Here is a 23469-nt window from a genome sequence, read left to right on the forward strand (position 1 = left end):
TATTTCTACCAGCAATTCCAACATTTATACCAAAATTTAGCGGCCCAATAATCCGCATGAGGTTGTAGTTGTATTGGATTGACCACTGAGGCTTTGAGAACCTCGCCTAGTTTATTGCCCCATTTGAAAGCTACATTCTTGTATTTTCTCCACCTTAATTTTTTTTCTTTTTGTTTTTTCAGATATAAGGGATTTTTTTCTATGATATGAAATTTGTCCCATAATTTATATTCCTCTTAAATTTTCAGTTTATGATACTAAGTTACTTTTCTTAATTTTACTTTACTTTCTTCACCGTTTTGTTGTTTTCTCATTCATATTGTCACTGCCTCCAAAATATACCCTTTGATATTTGTCAAACACGAGGAACAATTAAGGTTTGCCCTTTCTTTTTCCACAGGGAAACACGTAAAGTTAATAGAAGAACAGTAAGTTTAAAAGAGAATGTTCTTCCAATTAAATTGAGCGTCTCAAACTTAAAACTTTTTAATTCTTTTCGTATTTCAGACGTTAGCGCGTGAGTTAGTTTTGAAATTAGCCTTGAATTCATTTTATGTGTCATCATCTCATTTTATCGAATCTAATTGTTAAAGAACTTATGAAATCAAACTTATTCCAAGGAGTAGTAGCAAATATCTACCAAAATGGAAAACGCAAAACAGATATAAATATCTAATGGCTCTCATATTTTGGGAATAACTGATTAAATATAAAGACTATCTCATATTAAGAATGAAGTATATCTCTGTACTTGAATGCAATAGAGAAGTTCATTACTGAAAGCAATTTGAAGATAAGAGGACAGAAATAGTGATAATCATAAAGCTCACAATAAGCAATTATTCCAGCTTTCACCATGCTAAGCGCGGACCAAAACTCATCTAGCAAAAATTAAATAAAAAATAAAAATAAACACAATTTCAGCATCAAGCCAGTACTTGTGGATTCAGGAGCGGCCTTTTACAACATAAGAGGGAGGGGCCTCGTTCCTAAAAAGTTTTTTCGATTGAAAGCTACGACATTCCACCAATCCGAAAAAAGAAAGTGACCTAACTAATGAATTGCCAAGTAAGTACGAAAATGAGCTTCTTCATCTTGTTCTTTTCATCAGTATCACATTTTTCCATAAGCACTACTTGATTTAGGAAATGGCGCCAGCACTTGTCCTGAGTAGTATCTGCACAACAATTGCCGTCCGTTCTGCGGAACAATATCTTGCAGAGTCCCTGTTCAAAACAATTAGCAAAATGATAAAAGGACTAAAATTAGACATTTCATAACATTTGTGTCGCCGTAAACGTATCTCATAAAAAACAAAATAAAAAATGTTCAAAAATGTAATTGTTTTTAAATACAGAAATGATAGTTTCTTTTGTAAATGGTCTAATAAGGAATTGAAATGAAAATAGATATGCTTCATTAGGGCATTACATATGCAAGAGCATTAAAACTAGTTGTCGGTAATGATAGAGTCAATGTCAATGGATGAGCCATCCAAAATAAGCTATCAATTATATATTTCATCATATTTTCGTGGTTTTCCTGTGGAAATTTGAGCTGCGTCAAGTCTAGCTTCAAATGTTTGATATGATGTAGCGGCTGAGTTGGAGCTCGTTCACTTAGATTGCTCCATAGATCTCCATGTTTGCCCAAATCAGAAAAACTTGTCTTCCTCATTCATGCATTATAAAAATATGACTCATCAGTATATATAAATATATGATGAAAATAAAGAGGCGAAATAAAGCTGATTAATTAGAAGATTTAATAGGTGTCCACGTACCTCTTCACCAAATCTTAAGGCCAATGTAATACAGTTGCTAAATTTTTTAAGTTGACTTCTCAATCTGAGGAACTAAGCTCTATTGATCTTCTTTATTTGAGGAATCAATTCAATACAACTGGTCTCTAAAAGCTTTGAGGTATCACTTGGAGCTAAAGATAGTTTAAATGTCCTACCCGTATATTCGAAAGAACATAAATTGGGAGCCAAAACTACACTTTTTCTTGAATAAATATACAGCCGTGTGAACCATAACCTCAAGTTTCTGAGAGATGGACTTGAAATTTTGACAGGCTTCTTTGTCTCACAAGGACCAAGCAACAAAGTTTCAAGATGAGGAAAATCTGAACAGAATTTTTCATGGTCAAGACCAGTAGGAAATTTCAAACAATCCAAGTGAAATTCCTGCAACATTCTACAAGCACGAATATCCATTTTAACTGCAAATTTGCTAACACTCCGATCAACAAAATGAAAGACTTGTAAATTCGGGGCAATAACTTCAATGTTGATAATTCTATTATAAGTAACGGTATAATTTAGGTAATACTATAAAGCTTATATCCTTGCATCCCTCCAAACTCAATTCTCTAATATTAGGGCATTTACTAATAAACTTGGATAGTGTTTCTCCAGATAACGCAACGCCATCCAATTTCAACTCTTGCCAAGAAACAAATTTTTCTTCACCATGGAAAATTATTTCATTAATGGTGCAATGAGTTAGATGAAGAACAGTAAGGTGTGTTGAATGAAAAATATAAGGCAATGAGTCGTACAAAGATCCAAATCTCAAATATACCTCATGAAAATTATTTTCGTCCATCAATGTCATTAGATCGTATATATTCTCATGATAACTAAAGTGAACGCGCAATACCCTTTTCTCAGCCTTGATTAACTTACTTTTACAAGTCTCAAGAGAAGAACGGATCCAGTCCATGAACTTGTTATGTAATTCTGCAAGGGAGAGGGCTGTACGAGTTTTTTCGAAGAAAAGGGACTCTTCAAAGTCGAAAGCAAAGTATGAAGGTGTATTACTATGCCAATTCTTGGAAACAAGGCTGACATTAACTAGGTCTCGACATCTAAGGTAGGAAAATATCGAACGGAGAAGAGGATCCGGCAATCGCAACGTTGGATCCTCGGAATAATTAGTAGGAGAAACTTTTGGCTTTTTAACCATTTCTTCAACTATTTGAGACATGCGGCAAAGCTCATCAGCCATGGCGTGGGAACTCAACCATCAACAAAAAAAACCTAACCTAGGTTTTGGTTAATTCTGAAACTAAAAGTATGTAATTTTCACACGCAATATAAAAGGAAAGCCCTTGTCAAGATCGACATGGTACGGTGGTGATTTAATCATAAGTGACACAAAGGGGCTTCCTTCCTTCCTTTTCCTTTCTATATTCGAAGCTAACTTTCATGTTATGCCCTATTAATTATATGGGCTTTGGTAGTGCACCACAAGAAACTAAACTAGCAAATTTCTTGGCCCAAGAATACAAAATTTAAAGAGTTATTTATAAGAACTTTTAAAAATCACATTACATACAATTTATTACAATTTTTTAAGTTTTAAATTAAATTGAATACAACTTTTGATATCCTAAAATATCTCATTTTGGAACTTGAAAATAGGGATTATGCCAATCAAAACATAATCTCTTAAATTCTAAATAATCCCACATATTGTTAATCTTCCAATATTATATGTGTTTACCCTCAAAATCGGATAACAATTAAATTTGTAAGTGGTTTTAAGGATACGCGGATTAACTTGATACAAAGCGATAAATTAAGTTACTATTGAATAAATAAAGATAAAATAAATTCAAACCACACGAGTTGGATAGTTTTAGCCTTAGTGAAATAGCCACTCTCGAGCAGGGCTCACCACGACCGGTACAGATGAAAAAGAACAAGAGCTAAAGATAGAAAAAATAATAATATATTACTTTTAAGTGTGTGTTACAATACCGTTCATGAATTATCAGACCCCCTTTATATAGTATGGCAGTCCTACTTTAGGTACAACTCTATAAAAGGTAAAAAATCTTCCGATTCACTGATTGCCGGTTCCTTATCGATATGTGTCGAGATCCCCGCCATGATATTCGGCCGGTCACGGATATTTTGGATTTTTGTTGGCTATGCTGGATTGTCTGATAATGTTCTTCGAAGTCGTTCGAGGCTAGGATCGATTCTGGGATCATGGCCTCGATATTCTCGAGGGCAGGCGTCATGCCCCCGGGTTCTGGCCCAGTGGGACTTTGGTTCGATTTCGGTCCCTTGCCGCCATGTCTCGAGCCTGGCCTATTTTGTCGTAGGCCGGGATGTACTATGAGTTCGATTTCACCCGCATACAATATGTTTATAGTATATTTTATATACAATTATTATATGTAAAGAACTATATTATATATATATTTTGTAAATATAATATATTTGAATTATTTATTCGTGATCTTTTTGACAAGGTGGGTTGCTCTGATGGTAAGCACCCTCCACTTCCAACCAAGAGGTTATGAGTTCGAGTCACCCCAAGAGCAAGGTGGGGAGTTCTTGGAGGGAAGGATGCCGAGGGTCTATTGGAAACAGCCTCTCTACCTCATGGTAGAGGTAAGGTCTGCGTACACACTACCATCCTCAGACCCCACTAGTGAAATTATACTGGGTTGTTGTTGTTGTTGTTAATCAATTTCATATATTATACTAGTATGTTAATATTCCATTAATTAATGGTATATTAATTAGTACATACGTATACGGTGAATATATTAGAGATTTTAAAGAAAATTTAATTATTTGAAATTGTAGTCAATTTGCTTAGGATTAAATGTAGGGAATGTTAAGGATTCTTTTAAATTTAGAGAAAATTGGATCTGCAACTGAATTTTGAATCACAATTTTGGCTTTGTAATTTTTTGGTTTTCTCTTCCGATTGGTTTTTAATTTGGGCAAGGGTAGAATTTGCATGGAGTGCTTGTAATGGTCTATCCTACGCTGCGCGAATTCAGATATAGTCGAGTTTCAATGCGGGTACCAAATATCGGGTGGGAAATCAAAAAAAAGAACTATTCTTCTTGGGATTTTAGGGATTAAAAGAGGGGGAGAGAAAGAAGAGGATAAGGTCATAAACAAAAAGATAAGTTTTTGTTTTGGTTCAAAAGAGGATGGCAGAGAGATATGAGTCGTATTTTCTTGAAATTTGTTGGATTACCAAAAAAGAAAATTACACCATCATGTCATTTAAAAAGTAATGGGTCTATTTTTTATGAATTTACATTACATGCATGGAAAATGTAATAAGCTGTTTATACCATATCAATGCGATTTAACCTAATATGACAAATTACTTATCATTTATAAAATATTATCGGTCAATGTTATTAAGTAAAGTTATCCGCAATTGCTTTTTAAATGACCTGATTGTATAAACTTGTCAAAATATACCGGTATATTTTATTAAAAAAATCTTTACATTTTTTTAGCATATAGGAGTATAACTTAAATTAGTTTTCCTTTATGAAGAAGTGGACATTCACGATATCACTTTGGCCGACCAAAAATATTCAGCACAATACTTTGCAAAACTTAACTAGTCATAGTATTGTAAATATACATGCTAATTTCAACTAGCTCGAGATTCTCGTATTGATGCTCTCATAATTAGTTGCAGCTATCACATAAGACTATAGAAATGGTGATGTTATATAAAAATTCCAATCCAAGCAAAATAATTATCCGAAACATCAAAGTGGCAATAGTTCCAAGAGTCGATGGTAATCTATTAAAAAACTTAACTAGTGTCGCCCTTGCATCACACTACATAACCTAATTTTAAAACAAATGGTAATCTTCAGGATTTATAAACTAAATAAAAATAGTTCCGAAGAATGAAACCAGAAACACCATAACATAACTTGGAGAAGCAACAACGTTAGACAACTGAGTTGCACCACTTTTAGTAGGTGATGATGTTCCACCAGTAGTCTGATTAGAAACCTGAGGTGGGGTTTCTGGTTTTTCTAATACTTTGACAATCATTTTCATACCCTTGTCGCAGTGTCCTGATACCCCGCTGATGAAGTAGAACAAGCCGGGTCGGTCCAGTTTGTAGATGGATGTTCCATTGTTGGAGAAGAAGATTGGATGTGCTGACTTGCACTTCTCGTACTCTGCTTCAGTCACCACCAACACCGAGTCCTTATTGTACTCAAACCCTACACATATATAGAAACCCACAGAAGTAATGGATAATTAATGTCTCCATATGGACAATGACATTTTGATTATATTATATATATTGACAGTGTAAATATATTGAAAGGACTGTGTCCGTGCACCCACTATGAAAATTTCCTTTAAAAAAAATTATATGTACTTTGAAATTATTTTAACAAATATAGTTTGTACGGAGTAACATTGTACAATCAAGTTGACCATCGGACTAGGAGTCAAATGACACCGCTTCATATTGATATGAGAATCTATCTTCGCTAGTAGTTACTAAGTCTTGAACCTAGTCTCATTCAAACAAAAAAAAAATAGATCGATAATGGAATCTATCAAAAAACTGCGACTATTGACAGCAGAATGTTGGTACAGGCAGTACGAAAATTTCAAAATATATTTATAACTCTGAAACTATTTCCACCAAAAAAAAAAAAAAAAGGAGGGTACGATTGTCACTGTATCTACTAAGTAAAAATGTTGGATGTCTCTTTTTTGGGTAAGCATATTAAAGTTTAATAATAGCGGTAAGATGAAGATGTACTTACTTAAGGTGTCATTAACCTTGAACCTATTCTTCGCAGCCCACTCGTTGTATACTTGATCATCTTTTGCTTGAGGTACAACCCATCCTTTGTCACCACCAACAGTGAATTCAGTAGAAAGAGCAGTGAAGAAATGAAGTGAAAAGACGAAGACCAAGTAGAGAAAACCTTTAGAGGAAGTCATGATTTTTTTTGGACTAGAAAGAAGGGAGCCCTTAGTTGTATGCTTTGTTGTGAGTAGTGAAATGATTTGCTAAGAAAGAAAGATAACAATAGTGATATGATTGATTGTTTAAAAAGGAAGAGTTGTTTCGACGTTGGTTAAGTTTTTGAGTTTGTGGGGGAGTGTTCTTAGCAAAGAGTTGTGGAGAATTTTGAGGTGCATGTATTGTGGCATCAGTTGAGGAGTAGTTCTTCGTTTGACTCGGTATTACTGTTTTTCAAACTTAAATCCAAGGTTGTGAAAATATTTTTTTCACGTGATCATTATCTAGCTAGGTTATCTATATTTATCTATATCTATATTTATATTTATATTTATATTTATCTATCTATATTTATTATAAAAGCACGAATAATTTATATTAAATGTTGAACGACTAAAATAACCTTGAAATATTGATCGACTTTTATAACCTTAATTATTTGTATAATTTAAGGATATAATTATAAATTACCTGAGGCTGATTTTTATTTTCATTTAAACTACGCATACATCAATGCTACATAGCCGACTTTGGGTCAAATTCTTTTTCTCTACGGCATACTTCTTCTTGCTATCCTATTTTTTGTTGGACAATATATGGCCGATTTAGTTTCTCCTCACCGCCAACTTTTTTTTGCAAGCCTTTTCCTTTTTTGACAACAATATTTTTTCTTATTTAATCTTCTCCCATAAAATTCAGCTTAATTGCACGAATCCATATACGAAAAGAATAAGCCAGTTATTCCTATAAAAGATGTCATTGTTCCATATTATTCATTGCTCTCTATAAGTTTTGGTGTAAAACGAAGCAATTTTCTCCAAAGGTATGATTAGTTCTCTCTATTGTTCTCGTTTTTCGTAATTGAGTAAGTTCAATGCTTAATGTTTTGGTGTAGGACGAAGCAATTTTCTATTATTAGTTCTCTCTATTGTTCCCGTTTTTCGTAATTGAGTAAGTTCTCATTTTTCGTAATTGAGTAATGCTTTAGGATCGTGTATATGAATTAGAGAGAAAAACAATGACATTTTAGCTTTTATTGTAATTGTTTTTTGTGTCGTATTTCTTTGTTTTTTGGCATAGTTTTTAGTTTTAGATATCAAAGTCTTTTACATTGACGTAGTATTATGTTTAAATTGTATATCTTTAGAGATTAATGGTTTGTGTTATTTCAACTAATGTTAGTGTAACAATATTAATTTTCAGCTATTATATAATATTTTGCAGCTTTTACTTATATATTACAGGTATTTCGCGCACCTTAATGGAATCAAATTTGAAAAAAAATGTGTCCCAATAAATAACCTTAAATCTTATGATGTTGAATGGGTAATTAAGATATTGGTTATTTGAAGAGGACCAATAATAAAATATAAGAACGACAAAGGAGAGGGTTTCCGTTGGCATTTAACATTTGTTGACGAAGAGGCAGGCTTCTTTTGTATATTTATTTTGATATAATTTATTACTTATTCGTATTATTTTTATTTAATCTAAAATTATTTTTTATTAATGTATAGTGGACAAAGATTCAGGCAGTACTTTTTAGTAAAATATTATAAATGGTCGCGTGAAGGTTGCTAATTCTACCTATCTATCTATGCACAAGGAGTTGAAAATATCTTTTAGCAATTATACTACAGTTACGAAATGCACCAACCACTTTTCGACCACAAAATTTTCGAATAATTTTCTATCTTTAGAAGGGACAACAAAATTCACCATCGGAATATTATTTGGTAATTTTCTTCTCGCTATCTTTTGACAATACATTGAATACTTTTATTTTAATGTATGTAAGTATTTCACATTAATTCCTTTAATAGTTACTTTGTAACTTGATTTCTCTTTATACTTTTCACAGACATAATTTGCATTCTGATAAAAGCAAAGGGACCATCAATGGTGGGAGAAAAAAAGAGGCTCGAAATAATAGTACTGATGATACGTAAGTAAAAGTTAGTTAAGAAATTTAATATTTATATTAAGTAACTACAACCGATAAAATGTTTACTTATTTCTTGCAACTAATACATATTTCAATTGTAAAATTTAAGTATGATCATAAAACTGTAACCATGTGGGGTGAGCTAGCTAAAAAAAGATTGTGAAATTCTAAAACAACCGATAGATGAGAAACCTGTCGTAGCATTTTGTGATGTGAAAATAATTGACTAAAAATCTACGTGCAACGCACGTACATAGTAACTAATATTATATTAAAAGCACGAAAACCCTTAACGAAATGCCGTTCGTCTTTTTTAACCCCTTTAAAAGTATAATTCACACTGGACAAAATAGTCATTTGATTATTTTTTTATATTTAGAAATAGTCATTTAATTATTTTCCTAATATTTAGGACTTTAAATTCAACTAAATTTTGTGTATTAAATCTTTCCTTGTTTGAACCATGTAATGTATGATATTTTTAAAAGAAATATAATCACAAATTGAACGGTAATTCTTTCCAAACATTTTAGGCAAAAATTTTAGCACTTCAATTCCTTTAATGTTTGGGATTCTTTACTTTCCGTTGAGGAAAAAGATCCTTCAAATTGATCTTTTTCATGAGTAATTTTTGGCGTGAATTTGGATCTTCAATAGGCATAACACATTTTCAATTTGATAGACATCACTATTCTATTATTAGTAAATATTGAATTAAATGCAAAGGCCTAAATATTTTAGGTCAAACTTTCGATCAATTTCAACTTCTTTTAGGTTTAGAAAATACATTAAATTCCACAAGGATTTATAAATCTAATAAAAGTATTCTACGCATCGACATAACAAAATTCTTTACGTTTGTAACTGAAGTTAACTTTCACAAGAATTTATAAATCTTATAAAAATATCCTGCTCAATCAACATACCAAAATCGTTTACGTTTGTAACTCAAGTTAGTTTTTACAAGGATTATAAATTTATATATCTATATCTATCTATCTAACTATATTTAAGGCACGAATGCTCTTAGCAAAATATTGTTCGCCTTTTTTATCTTTTAAAAATAAATTCACAATGAATAAAATAATTAGTTTCTTAATATTTAGGATTTTAAAATCAACTATAGTTTTAGTTATTATAGTAAGAAATCCCAATATTTAAGACATTAAAATAAACTAAATTTTTCCTTTTATAATTCAAAATCCTAATATTTAGGACTAAATAAACGAACTAATTTTGACGTTGAAATACGTTTAAGGAATTCAAATTTCAAAGCTTTAATATCTCACCACTAAGCATTAAATTTGGATTCAAGACATTAAAGGCAAAAATTGAAGAGCTACTATTACTTTTAAATTTGAAGAAAAGGACTACTATTATTGATTCTTCTTTTTTATTTTTCAAGTACTATTGATTATTCTAAAAATAAAGCTAGATGATGAATTAGAGTGAAAATAAGCCAATATACAACTAATATAAAGGAATTAATTTATACTCCCTCCATCTCAAGTTATTTATCGTGATTTATAAAAATAGATGTTTTAAAGTATTTATCATTTTAGAAGTTTAAGACAAAATTAATTATATTTTTATTTTATCCTTAGTAGTAATTGTTCTTGAAGATGGAGATTTACATATAAATAAAGTAAATGTTCAATGAAAAGATGTTATACTTAAGACATAAATAAAGATTAAATAGTCAAAAATTTATTAAATTAAATAGCCTTCTAATTAATGTTTTCTTTAGGTGTGTGTAAAAGAGAAATACACAAATAATTTGAGACAAAGAAAATATCTATTAGTAATAAAGAGCCTTTAAATAGGTAGAAAAATGGTAAACTTATTAGTTATATGAAATTTTTATTTAAAGAAAAAGAACTTAACTCCAACCAAACAAATAATTGATCAATATAAAAAATCACATAAATTGGTAAATGACAATGAACGATTACCATTACTGTACTGAAGTTGCACACTTGCACTAATCAAGTAACTCATGAAGTTTACTTGCAAAACTAATTATGTTATGGTTGGTAGAATTGTATTTTCTAAAAGTTAAAGGCACTAAATTTTATTGGTATTTGAACTAAAAGAAAAAAACAGAAAAGAAAAATTATAACTCACAAAGTTAAAATCATGTATCAAAATTATTCAAAGTCGCAATAACTCACAAAGTTCAAACCATGTATCAAAATTATTCAAAGTCGCAAGTCGAAAGCTATATATTTTTAAATATAAAATGACTAAAAACAAATAACATTAGATCTTTGTTTAATATTAATTATTATGTATATATTATTTTTGTCTACAGCTAAAAAATGCACATGAATCTATCTATCCTTTTTTCTTATTTTAATAAGAAAATATGTTATGTAAATTAAAATAGAGGAAGTAATGTTTATATAACTTTTTAAAAATTTAGCATTCATCGATATAGGTACTGTAATGACCCAACCGATTATTTTTATTTTTAGAACCTCGTTCCCTAAAATAAAACTTTCCATATGTGCTTTTAATGATTTATGATTTGCGGGGGTAGTTGGTCCGGGATTTGAAAGTGTTCAGGTTGAAATCGGAACACTTGGTTCCGTAAGTTGGCCTTAAAATGCTAGGTTTGACTTTGGTCAATATTTTGAGAAAATGACCCCGGAATCGGAATTTGACGGTTCCAATAGCTCCGTATGGTGATTTTGAACTTAGGAGCGTGTTCGGAATTTTATTTGAAAGTTCGTAGTTAAATTAGGCTTGGCTAAAACAAGAATTTAACTTTGGAAGTTTGACCGGGGAGTTGACATTTTGATATCGGGGTTGGAATCCAGTTCCGAAAAGTTTCATAGTTCTGTTATGTTATTTAAGACTTGCACGTAAAATTTGGTGTGATCCCGAATAGTATAAATATGATTCGGCGCGTTAGAAGGAAGTTAGAAACTTGAAGTTCATAGTTTGATCCAATTTGGTTTTGGGGTGTGATTCTTGAATTTGTTATTGTTTTACGCGTTTCGAGAGTTCGAGTAAGTCCGTATTATGATTTGAGACTTGTTGATGCCTTTGGACGGGGTCCCGAGGGGCTCGGGTGTGTTTTGAACCATCCGGAGCTAAGTCGGAAAAACCAGAAAATTCCAGTTCTAGTTTCCTTCTTCGCGAACGCGTGAGTTACCTCACGTTCGCATTGAAGGAAAATAGAACTAGGCAATTGCCCTTCGCATTCGCGAAGCCTTAGGTTTTTGCCCTTTGCGTTCGCGAGGTAGGCGACGCGTTCACGAAAGAGGACTGGGACCGGATGCAATTTCCTTACGCGTTCGCGAAGAAGGCAAGCCAGGAGCCTTCGCGTTCACGAAGGGTAATTTTGAGGCTGAAGAAATTGGCCTTCGCGATTGCGAAGCCCTGACCGCGTTCGCGAAGAAGGAGCCTACTGTTCCAGACAAAATGTCTTTAAAATGAGATTCCACCATTTTTAACCTCATTTCTTCCATCCTTGGGCGATTTTGGAGCTTTTTGAGAGGGGATTTCAACTAGCAACTTGAAGGTAAGTTAATTCTACACACTTTGAGTTAAATACATAGATTATGGGTAGATTATAACTTGAAAATCTTGAAAATCACGGATTAGAGGAAAAACCCATATTTGTATAAAAATGAGATTTTAACCACGAAAATGGTTATGGAATTGGATATAAATTATATATTTGAGTTCTTGAGATTTTGGGTAACGTTTTCATCCGAGAATTCGAATTATTGAACATGTATTAATTATTTTGTATAACATTTGGATAGTTTCGGATTTTTCGGCATCAAATTGAGAATTTAACACGACGTGGTAATCGGAAAGTGGACTTTGAGACAAGGTAAGTCTCTTGTCTAATCTTGTGATATTACTCCATAGGTGATTAAAGTAATAATTGTTGATATATATATATATATATATATATATATATATATATATATATATATATATATATATATATATATATATATATATATATATATATATATATATATATATATATATATATATATATATATATATATATATATATATATATATATATATATATATATATATATATATATATATATATATATATATATATATATATATATATATATATATATATATATATATATATATATATATATATATATATATATATATATATATATATATATATATATATATATATATATATATATATATATATATATATATATATATATATATATAAATTGTTAAAAGAAATTAGTCATTCCTCCCGAATTTATCTTATTATAAATATACTCTCCTTCCGGAGGTATATAGGAAAATGTCCTCCTTTCTTGTGGAGCGGGCCAAATGCCTCGGCAGGATAGATGCATCTATGGATCGCGCCGCATGTCCCTCGGTAGTGTACACGACACTTTGGAACGGGCCGTACGACCTCGGCAGAAATCGTGCCTAATAATAATAATAAATACACGATGTCTCGATGTTTTTAATTTGCAACTTGTGAATTTAATTAATAGTTTGGAAGTTGTTAAAATTGCAAGAATTTAATTATTTTTGTTGATTTAATAAAATTATTGTTAATCCTGTGAATCATGCTGATTTAAATAAATTCTATTTTATTCTATTTATTATTGTTAACCCTTAGTGAGTGTCAAAGTCGACCATCTCGTCTCTACCACTTCGAGATTAGGCTTGATACTTATTGGGTACACGTTGTTTACGTACTCATACTACACTTGCTGCACTTTTTGTGCAGGACCTGAGGCAAGTACTAGTGGAGGACCTATCATCTTACACTCACGTTATCTAGAGGCGTAGTGGTGAGCTGCCTTTCTGAGCCGTTCTGCGGCTACTAGTGTCTCTCTTGTATTTACATTCTATCTATTTTACTTCAGTCAGTATTTGGAGTTTTGTATAATCTATTAGATGCTCATACACCTGTGACACCAGGTCTTGGCACACATATTAGTAGAATTTGGAAATTGGTATCTTTTTCTTGAATTTACATTAATCGGTATCTTTTCTATTCTCCTTAATGTTGCTAGTAAAAAAATTAAATTACTTAGAAAATTATTCTGAAAATAATTGTTATATATTTAATTTATTTGTTGGCTTGCCTAGCTATAGTGTTGGGCGCCATCACGACGTAAAGGTGAAATTGGACCGTAACAATATGGTATCAGAGCACTAGGTTCACGTAGGTCTCACAAGTTATGAGCAGACCTAATAGAGTCTTGTGGATCGGTACTGTCATGACCCAATTTTTCCTCCGTTTGGTATCGTGATGGCACCTAGTCTTAGGGACTAGGTAAGCCTACCATTAATTAAAACAACACTATTTAAATAACATTTGATAAGTTAAATAGAAATCTCTTACAATTTCCAAAACCGGTAGTACAAGTCATAAGCTCTACAAAGTGTTTGCTAGAAAACTTCTAAATACAACTATCCAGAAATAAGAATAAACAGTGCAAAATGAAAACTTGAAGATGACTCAGAAGCCTGCGAACGCAGCGGTAGGTTTACCTTGAGTCTCCGCAGCAATAGTCCACACAGCTAGCTAACGAACAAATACATAGATCTACACAAAAATATGTGCAGAAGAGTAGCATGAGTACACCACAACGGTGCCCAATAAGTATCAAGACTAATTTCGGTGGAGTAGTGACGAGAAACAGTCAAGACACTCACTGGTCTAATAAACTAAATGGGTACAGTATATGAACAACAGGAGTATGATGTCTACATAAAGACTATGCAATATGGCTCACAATACAGTAATGAAATTAAAGAAAGAAACAATAAGTATCAGCGGAATATCATGAAAATGATGCAGACAAAGTGAATGGAACACAACCTAAATTCGGAATCACAAATACAGCAAGGACAAGTAATATCTCAGCAACTATAACCGCTTTTATATCATGTTTTAGCCAACAACTCCACGAGGTACCGAACTTCGGACAATTCACATCTCACGGGTCTCAATACCTGAACCCTAATACTTGGCATAGTGTGCCCTCATAATACCTCATAACCGCACTGACGACTCACGTGCCAATAGAGCCATTCTCACATAGAAGGCAAGTAAACAAGGGTGAGAATCTATGCTCAACAATATCAAGAACACCTCTTATTCGATAAGAGTGCTTAACTGCGTGTATGCTTGTGCAAGTGTCCTAACATAGTCCATACCATCAAATAAGCATAGGGAAGAAGAAGAACGGACAACACGTAGAATATTTTCTCACAGCTTTCACAAGATAAAGCTCACACAGGTATGTATACCACTACGTAAATATCAACAACAAGAATGCCCCCAAGCCATAAATCATCACAAATCAATCCCTAACACAGCCCACCTTATCTCGCCATGTGTGCAGTAGTAACATAAATGCCCGCCTTGTCTCGCCACACGTGCATAATAATGTTCCCACCTTGTCTCGCCACATGCGCAACCCACATATATATATATACATATCCTGCTTTGTCACGCCGCATGTGCAAATATCAATGGTAACAATAGCACGGCAGAAACCTCGTGCAACCCCATAATAATAACTGCACGACAGAAACCTCGTGCATCACAATAATAACAACCGCACGGCAGAAACCTCATGCTTCACCACAACAAGTACCACAACAAGTACCACAACAACAATGACAATAATACAAAGTACGACAAGTAAATCAACTCAAGAACTTTAATTCACAAAGAAACAGTAGAACCAATTCACAAGGAATAACCACAATAAAGAATTCTAGGCGTAAAGAGAACAACTCAACAAAGGAAAAACCAATGTGTAGCAACGATCCCACAATATACACTTCAACAACAGGGAAGCTAAAACGCATCAAATAATTCCAAATAAAATAAGTCGACTAAGATATAAGATATCTAAACTTCTTTTAAGGTTGAGGAAATTACGAAGGATATTTAACAATTCAATTAAGGATAAGCAGCGAAAAAATAATCATAACCTCAATTAAGACTGAACAATTATAGGATAAAATAATATTAATTCAAAATAAAGATAAGCAGTTATGAAAAGATAGCATGGCTATAAAATAGATAACAGTTTCAATTAAGGCACATATGAATCAAGTAACAATAATAGTGGATCATGAAGCAATTGATTCTAATTAAGCAAGTAGATGTGAATCTAGTAATTAAGATATATAATCATAACAAGAACAACTGCATATTCAATGAATACAAGGACCTAAGAACCCTAAAAGGCCAACTTTCCACAAATATGTTTGTGCACGCACTCGCCACCTCGTGTACACGGACTACAATCAACATAGAAGACTCAAATCTTAAGGGGAACTCCCCCACACAAGGTTAGGCAAGATACTTACCTCAAACCAAGCTCAATCAGTCAGTAAGAATGCCCTTTCCTCGATTATCAGACTCCGAATGGCCCAAATCTAGCCAAACGCAAATTTCATATCGTGAATACAACCATAATAGACTCATCTAATTAGTGAAATTAATATTTTAACAAAAATTCCGAAATCCGCACTAAAAAGTCGACCCGGGCCCACGTCTCGAAATCGGATAAAGTCACAAAATAAGAACATCCATTCACTCACGAGTCTAACCATACTAAGATCATCAAATTCCGATACCATTTCGTTCCTCAAATCGTGATTTTTCATTATGAAAATTTTCTTCAAAAACTACCTATTTCCTCAACTCAAACACAAATTAAATGATAAAAATAAAGATAGAATCATGGAAATAAATAAATTCTAGTTGAAGAACACTTACCCAATCGATTTTCTTGAAAAACCCATAAGGAAGCTACCAAAACCGAAGTCTAAAACTCAAAATATGAAGAAAATGGCCAAACCCTCGACTTAAATGATTCTGCCAGGATTTCCGCATCTGCGGACTAGGAGGCGCACCTGCGCACTCGCATTTGCGAGAAAGAGTTTGCATCTGCGAACTCATATGGCCAGGCCTGGAACCGCATCTGCGGATTTTCAGCGGCACCGCAGAAGCGAAAGGGGGGAATGCAGAAGCGAGCTTCTTCGCAGATGCAATCGAGGAACCGCAGAAGCGACCTTCGCACCTGCGTGCAAGCTTCCACAGAAGCGAGCAAGCTCCCAGGCTCACGTAGAAGCGGAGCCGCACCTGCGCTCCAAGCGTCGCAGGTGCGAAAACACCAGGACCAGACATGCACTAAACCATGAAAAACCTCTGAAACTCATCCGAAACACACCCGAGGCTCCTGGGACCTCGTCCAAGCACACAAACAAGTTCCATACCCTAATACGGACTCGCTTGAGGTCTCAGATCATATCAAACAATGTCAAAACTACGAATCGCACCATGAATCAAACTTATAAATTTTCAAATCTTCCCACTTATAAAACCCGTGCCAAAACCTATCAAATCAACTCGGAATAACATCAAATTTTGCAGGCAAGACCCAAATAATATAACGGAGCTCTTCCAACTTTTGGAATCGCATTCCGATCCCGATATCAAAAAGTCCACTTCCGGTCCAAATCTCTAAAAATTCGACTTTTGTCATTTCAAGCCTAAATCAACTATAGACCTCAGATTCATAGTCCGGACGTGCTCATATGTCCAAAATACCCAACGGAGCTAACGAAACCGACGAAACTCCATTCCGGAGTCGTCTACACATAGTTCCGACTACGGTCAAAATCCTAAGACTTAAGCTTCCGTTTTAAAGAATAAGTGTCCCAAATCAGTCCAGATCATCCGGTAACTGAAATCAACCACGTACGCAAGTCAATACACATAATATGTAGTTGCTCAAGGCCTTATGCCGCCGGACGGGACTTAAATTCTCAAAACGATCGATCGGGTCATTACAAGTACGGAGAGGTCTGTACTTATCTTCGAGTGGCTATAGGTTGTTAGGAAACCACTTTTCTTCATATTCTATCGTGCAATTGATGTAGCACTAAATATCCTTCTCTTATTCTCTAACATATGGTGAGAACGCGCTCTAACGAGGCTCCAGACCAGGGAAGAGCTACTCCCCCAGTTATTAGAGGCTGAGGCCGAGGCCGAGGGAGGGCTCCAGCCCGTGGTAGGGGATGAGGACGTCCGAGGACTATTCCAATTATGCCGCCAGTGGGTCCAGCAGAGAATACCATTATTGAGGAACATGGTAAGGTGCCTGTGGCAGTACCAGCTCCGATGGATTTCACTTCTGCACCGGGATTCCAGGATGTCATAGGTCGTATGCTGCGGTTCATGGACACTATGACCCAGGCCAATTTATTTTCAACAGACCCAGCCATATCTCAGGCGGGCGGGGGAGCACAGACTCCGACCGCACAGGCTCATGGGCATGCAACTGTTGTATATCAGACCTAGGGTGCACTACCTATGGGTGGAGCCCAGCCAGTGGTAGCAGCTATACCTGAGCCCAGGCCAGCTGCAACAGCTGATCCACAGAAACTATTGGACAGATGAACTAGACTACATCCTCCTGTCTTTGGGGGTGAGCGATATGAGGATCCCCGGGACTTTATTGATCGGTTCAGGGACAGACTGCACAACATGAGGATATTGGAGTCTCATGGGGTAGACTTTGCTACTTTTCAGCTAGAGGGTAGAGCCTGTAAATTGTGGAAGTCTTATATTCTTGGCAGACCAATAGATTCTCCTTCCATGACTTAGGACAGGTTCACCCGTATCTTCCTGGACAAGTATATTCCACCCTCCCAGAGGGAAGAATTGCGGTTTCAGTTTGAGCAGCTCCAGCAGGGTCAAATGTTAGTGACCGATTACAAGCTGAGGTTCTCTAAGTTATCTCGCCATGCACTTATGATACTACCTACTGAGGTGGAGAGAGTGCGAAGGTTTATTGCGGGTTTACATACTGTCATTCAGGCCACTGTGGCTCGAGAGGTTGAGATGGGTACTTCTTATGAGCTAGTCATGGAGATAGCCCGGAGGATTGAGGGTGTGCGTCAGCGTAGCCGAGAGCCGGTTATGAGAGATAAGTGATTTAGGTATTCTGGAGAGTTTAAAGGTGCTCCGTTTGGGGGAAGAGGTCAGTTTGTGAGAGGGAAGTCCAACAGGCCCCCATATCCAGCACCACCACCTCTTCGGGGTCCTCCAGTGCGACCTTATTTCAGTGCTATGCCAGAAAGTTCTTATTCTTCACCGACTATTCAGGGTTCTTCTAGTGGGTATTTAGGTCACCAGGGCCAGATTCTTATTCAGCAGCCCATTGCACCTAAGAGTTGTTACCAGTGCAGGGATCTCAGTCACATGCGGAGATTTTGCCCCAGGCTTCAGGGTAAACTAGTGCAACAAGGTCAGAAGCCTATGATTACCGGACCAGTTGCTCACCAAGAGGTGGAGGACAGGTGGGTAGGGGTCGTCCTAGAGGTGGAGGCCAGACAGTTGGCGCTCCAGCTTGGTTCTATGCTTTCCCAGCCAGACCAGATGCAGAGGCCTCAGATGCCATGATTACAGGTATTATTTCTGTCTGCGGTAAAGATGCCTCAGTATTATTTGATCCAAGATCTACGTATTCATATGTTTCATCTCTATTTGCTTCATTCCTAGGTGTTTCTCATGAGTCCTTGAGTACTCATGTTTATGTGTCCACTCCTGTGGGCGATTCTGTTGTTGTGAACCGGATCTACCGGTCCTGTATTATTACATTCTGTGATTATGAAACTAGAGCAGATCTCCTATTGCTTGAGATGACCGATTTTGAAATTATCCTGGGCATGGACTGGTTATCTCCATATCATGTTATTATAGATTGCCATGCCAAAACTGTTACCTTGGCTATTCCAGAATTTCCTAGGTTAGAGTGGAAGGGTTGGTATGTTAGTTCATTTAATTCAGTTATTTCTTTTATGAAGGCTCAACATATGGTTGAGAAGGGTTGTTTAGCTTATCTAGCTTATGTTCGGGATACTACCGTAGAGACTCCGACTATTAATTCAGTGCCTGTAGTTCGGGAGTTCTCCGATGTATTTCCTTCAGATCTTCCAGGCATGCCACTTGATCACGATATTGATTTCTGTATTGACTTGGCTCCAGATACCCAGCCTATATCTATCCCACCGTATCGCATGGCTCCGAAAGAACTGAAAAAATTGAAAGAACAGCTTGAGAAGTTACTAGCCAAAGGGTTCGTCAGACCGAGTGTATCGCCTTGGGGTGCACCGGTATTATTTGTGAAGAAGAAGGATGGTACTATGCGGATGTGTATCAATTATCGATAATTGAACAAAGTCACTATTAAGAACAAGTACCCGTTTCCGCGTATTGATGATATATTTGACCAGTTGTAGGGTGCTGGGGTATTTTCCAAGATCAACTTGAGGTCGAGGTACCATCAGTTGAAGATTCGAGATTCGGATGTTTCGAAGACTGCTTTCCGGACTAGATATGGCCATTATGAGTTTCTGGTGATGTCCTTCGGTTTAACTAACGCCCCAGCAGCATTTATGGATCTGATGAACAGGGTATTCAGGCCATATATTGATTCGTTTGTCATTGTCTTCATTAATGACATTTTGATCTACCGCGCAGTAAGGAGGAACATGAGCAGGATATGAGAGTAGTGCTTCAGACATTGCGGGAACAAAAACTATATGCTAAGTTTTTCAAATGTGAGTTTCTGGCTAGAGTCTGTAGCATTTTTGGGGCATATTTTATCGGGCGAGGGTATTAAGATTGATCCCAAAAAGAATGAGGCAGTTCAGAACTGGCATCGTCCCACTTCGGCGACTGAGATCAGGAGTTTTCTGGGTTTAGCAGGTTATTATCGTCGGTTCGTGGAAGGGCTTTCATCTATTGCAGCGCCTTTGACTAAATTAACCTAGAAGGGTGCTCCGTTCCAATGGCCCGATGATTGTGAGGCGAGCTTTCAGAAGCTCAAGACAGCATTGACTACAGAACCAGTGTTAGTGTTGCCTTATGGTTCGAGGATGTATACAGTGTTTTGCGATGCTTCACGCGTTGGCTTGGGTTGTGTATTGATACAGGAAGGGCGAGTTATTGCATATGCTTCACATCAATTGAACCCCCATGAGAAGAATTATCCAGTACATGATTTGGAGTTAGCTGCGATTGTTCACGCTCTAAAGATTTGGAGGTATTATCTTTATGGGATGTCTTGTGATGTTTACACTGATCATTGCAATTGTAGCATTTGTTCAAGTAGAGGGACCTGAATTTGAGACAGCACAGATGGCTTGAGTTACTAAAAGATTATGATATTACTATCTTGTATCATCTGGGCAAAGCAAATGTGGTTGCAGACGCCTTGAGTAGAAAGGCGGAGAGTATGGGTAGTTTGGCTTTCATTTCAGCAAAGGAGAGGCCATTGGCTTTATATATTCAGTCCTTGGCCAACAGACTTGTGCGGCTGGATATTTCAGAGCCCAACCGAGTTCTTGCATGTTTTATAGCTCAGTATTCACTATTTGAGAAGATCAAGACTAGCCAGTATGATGATCCACACTTAATGGTTCTTCGAGAAACAGTACTACGGGGTGGTGCCAAGGAAGTTACTATTGGCGCGGATGGTGTTCTGCGACTCCAGGATCGTCTATGTATTCCTAATGTGGATGTACTGAAGAAAAAGATCCTAGAGGAAGCACACAGTTCTCGGTATTCTATTCATCCAGGTGCTACGAAGATGTATCGTGATTTGAGGCAGCATTATTGGTGGAGGCGAATGAAAAAGGACATAGTTGAGTATGTAGCTAGGTGTCTGAATTGCTAGCAAGTTAAATATGAGCACCAGAGGCTAGGTAGCCTACTTCAGCAGATGACTATACCAGAGTGGAAATGGAAACGCATCACTATAGACTTTGTAGTTAGGTTGTCGCAGACCTTGTGGAAGTTTGATGCAGTTTGGGTTATTGTTGACAGGTTGACCAAGTCGGCACATTTCATTCCAGTTGTGACTACGTATACTTCAGAGATGTTGGCCCATATTTATATTCAGGAGAAAGTTCGGTTACACGGTGTGCCAATTTCTATCATATCAGATAGAGGCCCTCAGTTTACTTCACATTTCTGGAGAGCAGTACATAGTGAATTAGGGACTCGCATAGAGCTCAGCACAGCCCTCCATCTGCAGACCGACGGGCAATTAGAGCGGACAATTCAGATTTTGGAGGATATGCTCAAGGCATGTGTGATTGACTTTGTAGGTCAGTGGGATCGTTTCTTGCCTTTGGCCGAGTTTGCTTATAATAACAGTTACCAATCCAGCATTGAGATGGCTCCATTTGAGGCTTTATATGGTCGGCGATGTCGTTCGCCCAACCGATGGTTTGAGCCCAGTACGGCTAAATTATATGGTACTGATTTGGTGAAAGATGCCTTGAAAAAGGTAAAGTTGATTCAGGAGCGACTTCGTACAGCGCAGTCCAGACAGAAGAGTTACGTAGATCAGAAAGCACGTGATTTATCCTTTATGATGGGTGAAAAAGTTCTCTTGAAGGTTTCACCGAAGAAGGGAATCATGAGATTTGGGGAAAAGGGGAAATTGAGCCCAAGGTTTATAGCCCCATTTGAGGTGTTGAGACAAGTTGGGGAGGTTGCTTAAGAGCTTGCTTTGCCTCCCAGTCTATCAGGAGTTCATCCGGTTTTTCATGTATCTATGCTTCAGAAGTATCATGCCGACCTATCACACACACACACACACACACACATATATATATATATATATATATATATATATATATATATATATATATATATATATATTGTGAATTGTTAGATAAAAATATTAAAAGATAAAAATCTCATATGCTTAATTTTATTTTTAAATTAATTAATTGTTAAAAGACATTGTTCATTCCTCCCGAATTTATCTTATTATAAATATACTCTCCTTCTGGAGGTACATAAGAAAATGTCCTCCATTCTTATGGAGCGGGCCGAACGCCGCGGCAGGATAAATGCATCTATGGATCACGCTGCACGTCCCTCGGCAGTGTACACGACACTCTGGAACGGGTCGTACGACCTCGGCAGAAATCGTGCCTAATAATAATAATAAATACACAATGTCTCAATATTTTTTATTTGCAACTTGTGAATTTAATTAATAGTTTGGAAGTTGTTGAAATTGAAAGAATTTAATTATTTCTGTTGATTTAATACAATTATTGTTAACTATGTGAATCGTGCTGATTTAAATAAATTCTATTTTATTCTATTTATTATTGTTGACCCTTAGTGAGTGTCAAAGTCGACCATCTCGTCTCTACCACTTCGAGATTAGGCTTGATACTTATTGGGTAGACGTTGTTTACGTACTCATACTACACTTGCTACACTTTTTGTGCAGGACCCGAGGCAAGTACTAGTGGATGACCTATCATCTTACACTCACGGTATCCAGATGCGTAGTGGTGAGCTGCCTTTCTAAGCCGTTCTGCAACTAACAGTGTCTTTTCTTGTATTTACATTTTGTCTATTTTATTTCAGACAGTATTTGGAGTTTTGTATAATCTACTAGATGCTCATACACCTGTGACACTAGGTCTTGGCACACACATTAGTAGAATTTGAAAATTGGTATCTTTTTCTTGAATTTACATTAATCGGTATCTTTTCTATTCTCGTTAATGTTGCTAGTAAAAGAATAAAATTACTTAGAAAATCATTCTGAAAATAATTATTATATATTTAATTTATTGTTGGGTTGCCTAGCTGTAATGTTGGGCGCCATCACGAACTAAAAGTGAAATTGGGTCGTGACAGGTACACGCGCAAAACGCGTACCCTAAAACTAG

The 23469-nt window shown here is 35.7% G+C and overlaps 1 protein-coding gene across 1 annotated transcript; it reads right to left on the reverse strand.

The window, feature by feature from the left end:
- Window positions 1–5520: 5520 nt before the first annotated feature.
- Window positions 5521–6884, reverse strand: LOC107762552 (early nodulin-like protein 5). The gene is made up of 2 exons (XM_016580919.2): window positions 6571–6884; window positions 5521–6012 (listed from the first exon to the last, which is right to left on the reverse strand). The coding sequence occupies exons 1-2, from the start codon at window positions 6749–6751 to the stop codon at window positions 5663–5665; spliced, it is 531 nt and encodes a 176-aa protein (XP_016436405.2). The 5' UTR covers window positions 6752–6884; the 3' UTR covers window positions 5521–5662.
- Window positions 6885–23469: the final 16585 nt, after the last annotated feature.

The sequence above is a fragment of the Nicotiana tabacum genome, chromosome 4 (genome assembly GCF_000715075.1).
Source record: "Nicotiana tabacum cultivar K326 chromosome 4, ASM71507v2, whole genome shotgun sequence".
NCBI lineage: Eukaryota > Viridiplantae > Streptophyta > Magnoliopsida > Solanales > Solanaceae > Nicotiana > Nicotiana tabacum.